Below are 6,688 nucleotides of genomic sequence, written 5' to 3' on the forward strand. Positions count from 1 at the left end.
AACCCAAGGGGTATAAGTGTATATTTACCTCTTTAATGAAACCTATTTTTGTGACTTTGAATCTTGAGTGCTATTTTGGGAACAAAAACTTGGTTTGGTGCTATCCTAGTCTTTTTCTCTTGTTTTTTTGCATATGTTGTTTGCGATTTATTTTATAATTAAAACTTGTTATCACACATAATTTCAAATTAATATTTGTATTTTATAATCATGGTGCATAGATGAATTGTTATAAATTTTGTATTTCAGATTAGAGAAAATACTATACCAAAATATTTAAATTGAACATAGCCCGAAATAAGAAATTGAATTAAAATTAAAAAAAATGGAAGTCAAATACATCAATCGAGTCAATGACAATATTATACATGTTCTTATGTACTAATTTAATGTTCCCGTGAGCGTTCGGCCATAAAATCAGATCTGGAAGGTGAAAAACGTGAAAGTGTTTTTTAGTAACTAAAAAAAAAAGAGAGAGAGAGAGAGAGAGTCTTGTCGCCTTTAGCTCTAAAGACTATAGCCAAACCAGGTGGGGTGGTCATTTGATAGCTAAACCAACACGCGTGTGCATATGAATGAGCTTCTAATACCAACAGCAAAATGTAGAAAGTGTTTCAATCGTCGCAGTTATCCAAAATGTATAAATTTTTTATAATCAGTATTTTATATTAGTTATCGATTTATTTATACAAAATACTTTATAATTATTCAGTTTGCTTTATTGTAAAATTTGTGTGTCCCTACGTACTTTGTCTTATCTTCAAATATGTTAAATCCTCTATTGAAAAGCATCAGAACAAGAACAATGTGCCGTCTAAAGGCTTGGTTGGTTAGGCGAATGACAACTTGACTTCATTTCATTGAGTACTGTCTTGTGAGAACATCAAAGACTATGGCTCCGGTAACTGCGGATTGAACGGTGCAGAACAAGCGGTTCAACTTCCTCCCTCTTTTTAGATTCCCATCTTTGTAGCTACGTATAAAAAAATGTCAGTCTTTATAGATATAAAAATATATAATTACAATCGCTGATCAAATTGCTGAAGACGCCATGGTATCCATTATCTTCCACAACTTCCATACTCATGCTCATGCTATGTGGATTTCCATCCATCGAATAACGATACATTGATTGCTTCAGCAACGAGGAGGTTCATCTCCCTGATTATGTTATGGTGATTGATTTTGTAATATAGGAAACAAATGGATGGGAAGGTGTTGCAGCAGTCATAAGGTTAATGCATGAGTCATTATATGCTTTACCTCTTCTGGAAGAGCTACAAATTATATCTGTCTTTATATGTCTCAGGAACAAATTATATCGGTGCATTCTCTTTGAGAAAACTTCTTTTACCGCTTCTGAGTTACACCAATATACACATCGTTCTGGTGATCATCTTCTCACAACCAATGGAATGTTTTTTATCCTAGTATGAGAGTAAGATAGCTGATGTCTTTTAATGAATATCTTTGTCTGTAGTTTTTTCTGCGAGGTTTGACAAGGATTCCTCTGTTACGGAGTGTACTCTTCGATGATGCTTATATGGTTGCTTCCTTTTGTGAGATAGTATGCCTTGTACTCTTCACCTCCTCACGGTTGATTCACATCACGTATCTGTTGCGTAGCGTAGGCACTAGGCATTCTTATCATTCTTCTTTGTCCGAAGTCCGAACCATCTCTGTAAAATCGGTGGGCCTGCCATATAATATTAATTAGGCCCTTTTATATGAAATTATAAACGCATTACAAAGAATACAAGGCCCATTATTAAAATTTTAAACGAGTATTATCTTCTTCTACCCTAATTAGTTTTTTCTTCCTCGCCCTCGTAAGAATTCTTTTGTTTTTTTTTTTGTCTGAAACGTTGAAACACTCTTCATCGACGTTAAGGTAGGAAGGATTCGAAAAAAACTCGCTGTTTGTTGTTCAAGTGTGAAGAAAAAGGCGTCAGGAAGCTAAAACTAAAACCGAAGAAGAAGATGGCGAAGAAGAGAGATCGAATTGTCAACACAGAGCCTTTTATCACCCATAAAGACGACTCCGTGGTGGCTTCTTCCAGGAAGCGATCAAAGGCTCCCAAAACCCATCAGCAGCAAGAGAAGGTAAAAAACTTCATTCTCAAGACGCTTTCTAGAGTGTTGTAATAACTCACTTTTTCTTCTGTAGTTGATTGAGGCTGGTATTAGCTCCAAGATCATGAACGTAGCTCTCGCTCAGCAAAAAGAGATCGCTGATGAAGAGAACGCCGAGATGTACCCCAGCACCGCTGTGTTTTCCGCTGTCGCTGCCTTGACTGCGGAAGAGGAGAAGAAAGTGATTGAGGAGGAAGATGATATTGATGACTTTGATGGAAAGTTCGAAGATGAGAGTTATCAAGTAAGCACCTTTACTCTCTACATCTTTATTTTAGAAAAAAATATCTTTTAGATAGAACATGTTTACATGATACAGATAGTGCTTATATTTTATTAATTGTGTTAATCAGGAAGATATTAATGAAGACGACGAGAAGTTGTTTGAGTCATTTTTTGTTAAGAACGCGCCTCCTCAGCGTACTCTAGCGGATATCATCATCAAGAAGATCAAAGATAATGACTCCCAGTTAGCTGAAGGTTGGTGATGATGATACATATCTTTCTTTTGTGTTGGATAATTGTTGATAATTGTAAATCTCGTATCTTTTTTGCAGAAGAGCGTCCAGATCCTCAAATGGACCCTATGATTGCTAAACTATATAAAGGGTAATCCTGTCTTCTCTCCATTCTTTTTATTTGTGTAGCGTGTTTCTCACGCTTCCGAGATGATCTTATTGCAGTGTTGCCAAGCTTATGTGCGAATACACGGTTGGGAAAATGCCGAAAGCATTTGTGCGTATCACTAAAATGGAACGATGGCAGGATGTGTTGTACTTGACAGAGCCAGAGAAATGGTCGCCTAACGCAATGTATCAAGCCACAAGAATCTTTGCTCACCACTTGAAAAACAGCAAGATTCAGCGGTTTTACAACTACGTTCTGCTTCCCCGGGTTAGAGAGGATATTAGGAAGAACAAGAGGCTGCATTTTGCTCTGTACCAGGCTGTGAAAAAGTCACTATACAAGCCTAGTGCATTCAACAAAGGGATTCTATTCCCCCTTTGTAAGGTACATAGGATCCTCTTCCCTAATCTTTTTGAGCAAAGTATCGGTCAGGATGTTGTGGTTTTCTTACCCTCTTCTCTGGGTTTTTATTTATTCAGTCGGGTACATGCAGTCTCCGTGAAGCTGTTATTCTAGGGAGCATTCTCGAAAAGTGCTCTTTCCCAGTGGATCACTCTGGGTATGTTTACAAATAAAACATCTTTTACAGTTTTCAGATTGTTACTAATTTCTTTACATGAATCTGCAGTATTGCTTTGCTAAACCTAGCTGAGATGGAGTATTGTGGCACAACAAGGTAAATATTATTTTTATAGATTAACAGGAGTGAGTCGGATAAGAAGTGATGGTTGTAACCATTCTTTCTGATAATTTTTTTTTGTTACACAGCTACTTCATAAAAACTCTTTTGGATAAAAAATATTGTATGCCATATAGAGTGCTTGATGCATTGGTAGCTCATTTCATGAGATTCGTGGACGAAATTAGAGTTATGCCTGTGATTTGGCACCAGTCTCTTCTTACTTTTGTGCAACGGTATCTCTTCGTTTTTTTTTTTTACAAAAATGTGTCATAAATTTATCTATGTTAAAAGTGCTATGTAAGCTTCTGATTAAGCTGATGTGTAGGTACAAATATGAGCTACTAAAAGAAGACAAAGAGCATTTACAAACTCTCATCAAGAGGCAAAAGCACCATCTTGTAAGACATGTTCTCTACCTTTTAAAAATCCAAGCTTCTTTTTTGTATTGTGAATCACTACTTATTCGACTTTTTAATGTTAATTTGTAGGTTACTCCTGAGATTGTGAGAGAGCTTCAGGGTAGCAGAAACCGTGGGGAAAAAGATGATCATATCTTGACTAATTATATCCTTTTTATATCTTCTTAATTCCCTTTAAATACTTTAATAGTGTTACTAGTTATGTTATGTTATCTCCTTGACTGCAATTCACCTTCTTCAGTTACTACAATCAACTACCCGATCAAAGAAGACAGGTTTGACATTCCTGAAGTGCCAATGGAAGAGGACTGATTCTTTTTTCTTTTCGTGTTTTGGTTTTGGAATGACATAGAATAACACTGTGAAATTTCAGTTTTGTCATAGTTATTTGATTCATTTTAAGTCTGGATAGATCCTTGATTATGTGATGGTATGATTTTTTTAAACATGGTTAAGCCCTTTTTGTTATAATCCAAAGTTCGTAATGTTTTTCATGTTTCGATCAATTATTTGTTGTGGCTTACAGTCTGAGAAGATGGCTTTGAAAGAAAAAATCAGCTTTTGTTCCAAATTTTATGTTTTCTTTATGGTTCCGCAATTTTTTTTATATTATTAGCAGTGTTTTGAAACCCGATCCGGACCCGCGGTTGAACCGGTAAACCCGGTGACCCAGAAAAAATCCGGTTTGGGTTTTGTGAAAAATCCAATATTTAGAAACTCGCAAAAAACCGCAAAAACCCGGTAAAACCCATAATCCGGTACCGGTTGAACCATCGGTCGAACCAATAAATAACTATTACTTCTTTTTTTAGTTTTTAATTTTGTTTGATATTCTAAATTTCTAATTAAAAAGTTAGGTACTGACAAAAAAAAAAGTTATGTTTTCTTTTTTCAGTTTTATATTTGTAATTTTTTTGATTTTGATGAAAATTTTACTATGTCACCTGAAGAAAATAAAGTGAATAATGGTAGAGAGAACAAAAATTAGTTGATGTTATTTGGTGTTAGTTTATTTATGTTATCGATAATTTATTATAATGATCTTTTACTTTTGGTTTATTTTGTATTTGTAGTTTAATATATTATTCACATTAGACATTTAAATATTTAAATATTCATAAATTTTATGTTTTGATTTATTTTAGATGCCATAACTCTTATCTTGTTAGTGAAAATTTTAAATAGTCTAAACTATTTTTTTGATATTTTTTATGTCAAATGAAAATAAAAATATAAAAACCAAAGTTAAGTATTTTCTAAATGTTTTTAAACATAAAATATATACATATTCAAACTATTATTTTATGTTTAAAATAGAAAATATTAAACTTTAGTTTCTATATTTTTATTTGCATAGCTGATATATTATTATATAATAAAATTAATTAATTTATTAACCCACGGTTCACCCGCGGTCGATCTAGTGACCCAACAACCCGGTAAGCTGTCCGGTTCAGTGTCCGGGTCGGGTTTAAAAACATTGATTATTAGTGACTTTCACTTTATATTGTTATGGTTATTGTAATTCCAAACTCTGTAATATTACAGTAACTAGATCCTTTAGCGCGGATAATATATTTAAATTTATTACATTTATCATTTTTTGTAATTTATCATTTTTATTTGTAAGTAAATTTTTGTATATTAAATTATATATAACTAATTTTTAAATTTGATTTTTTTTTTATATTTCTAGTTTGAAGTAAGTATTTCTATTATATGTAGCACAATTAACTAATAAAATATGAAGAATCAAGTCCGAGATTTTAGAGTTATGTAAAAAAATATAATTATGTACAGAACATAAATTATCTTAGTTCAAAAGATTGTAATCTCATCTCGAATAAATTCCCGGAAAGAAAAAGTACTCCAATAACCTACTTAAAATATAGAACCACCTTTTAAAAAAAACGTACTAAATAATTTTTTTACGTGTAATAGTTGAAAACTGACAATTGAATAGAGATCTAGAATATTATTTTAATATATCTAATGGTAAAATATTAATTGTAATAAACAAATTTCGAATTTTGTAATATTACATGAATTAGAAGTCTTTAAAATCTAAAATCTATTTAATTAACATAATATATTTTTTATTCATTTATTATTTTGACGTTACAAAATATTGCTTTAGTTTTATTTGTATATTATTTTTTTAATAATTTAGTTTCCTTTTAAGTAATTTTAAAATTATCAAGAATATAATATATTTAAAATTATTTATTTAAATATATCCAAAAATGATGTCTCATTTTTATGTGTGTTTGCGTTGAACATATTTAATTTGTAGTTTGTATATTTAATAACACATTGTTGCGTGTCGTTCTATGGTTTTAATAAATGTGTTGTCATTTCATTTTTATTACTACTAACATGATTTTTAGTGATCAGTGATAATGTATTTTTAACGTTATGTATTATATTTATCGTATATTTTCTAACTCTTCATGCTTGCACTCTTTTTACAATCATTTTAATTAGATAATAGGTTTAAAGATATAAATAAAACTGTGTATGTTGTAAATTTAGACTTTTTAGTGTAACTGAGCACTATCAATTATGAAAATTATTGTGACAACTCGCTCCATGGGAACTACCCGCCCAGTAGGCCCTAGGTTCACAGCTCTGCATAACACCGACCCCAACCACTCGATTATGAGTTCTCTCACAATCCATAATTAGGTTGTTGGGAGAGTTGTCAAAGAGTGAGGTTCTGGGTTCGAGGCCCACCAACAATCTAATTATGGATTTTATTTTACTAAATCTTTCTTTCTGTGTATATTTTTGTTTATCTTGTATTTTTATAATTTTATTGTCTTATTAT

At 32.1% G+C, this 6,688-nt stretch overlaps 1 protein-coding gene across 1 annotated transcript; it reads left to right on the forward strand.

Moving 5' to 3' along the window:
- The first annotated feature begins 1,821 nt into the window (after positions 1-1,821).
- On the forward strand, positions 1,822-4,284 carry LOC106364597 (bystin-like). Its single transcript, XM_013804139.3, has 11 exons — positions 1,822-2,103; positions 2,168-2,377; positions 2,487-2,613; positions 2,691-2,742; positions 2,817-3,144; positions 3,240-3,319; positions 3,389-3,436; positions 3,529-3,675; positions 3,768-3,840; positions 3,931-4,006; positions 4,094-4,284. Exons 1-11 carry the CDS (start codon positions 1,981-1,983, stop codon positions 4,171-4,173), a joined length of 1,344 nt encoding a protein of 447 aa, XP_013659593.1. The 5' UTR covers positions 1,822-1,980; the 3' UTR covers positions 4,174-4,284.
- Positions 4,285-6,688: the final 2,404 nt, after the last annotated feature.

This window comes from Brassica napus, chromosome A9 (assembly GCF_020379485.1).
Source record: "Brassica napus cultivar Da-Ae chromosome A9, Da-Ae, whole genome shotgun sequence".
NCBI lineage: Eukaryota > Viridiplantae > Streptophyta > Magnoliopsida > Brassicales > Brassicaceae > Brassica > Brassica napus.

What these genes read in the sequence shown, in the direction of transcription:
- LOC106364597 (XM_013804139.3), top strand. Translation starts at nt 1,981, where the DNA reads ATGGCGAAGAAGAGAGATCGAATTGTCAACACAGAGCCTTTTATCACC. An exon ending in TCGAAGATGAGAGTTATCAA is followed by an intron (nt 2,378 to 2,486) that starts GTAAGCACCTTT and finishes TGTGTTAATCAG; the next exon opens with GAAGATATTAATGAAGACGA. An exon ending in TTCCCAGTGGATCACTCTGG is followed by an intron (nt 3,320 to 3,388) that starts GTATGTTTACAA and finishes ATGAATCTGCAG; the next exon opens with TATTGCTTTGCTAAACCTAG.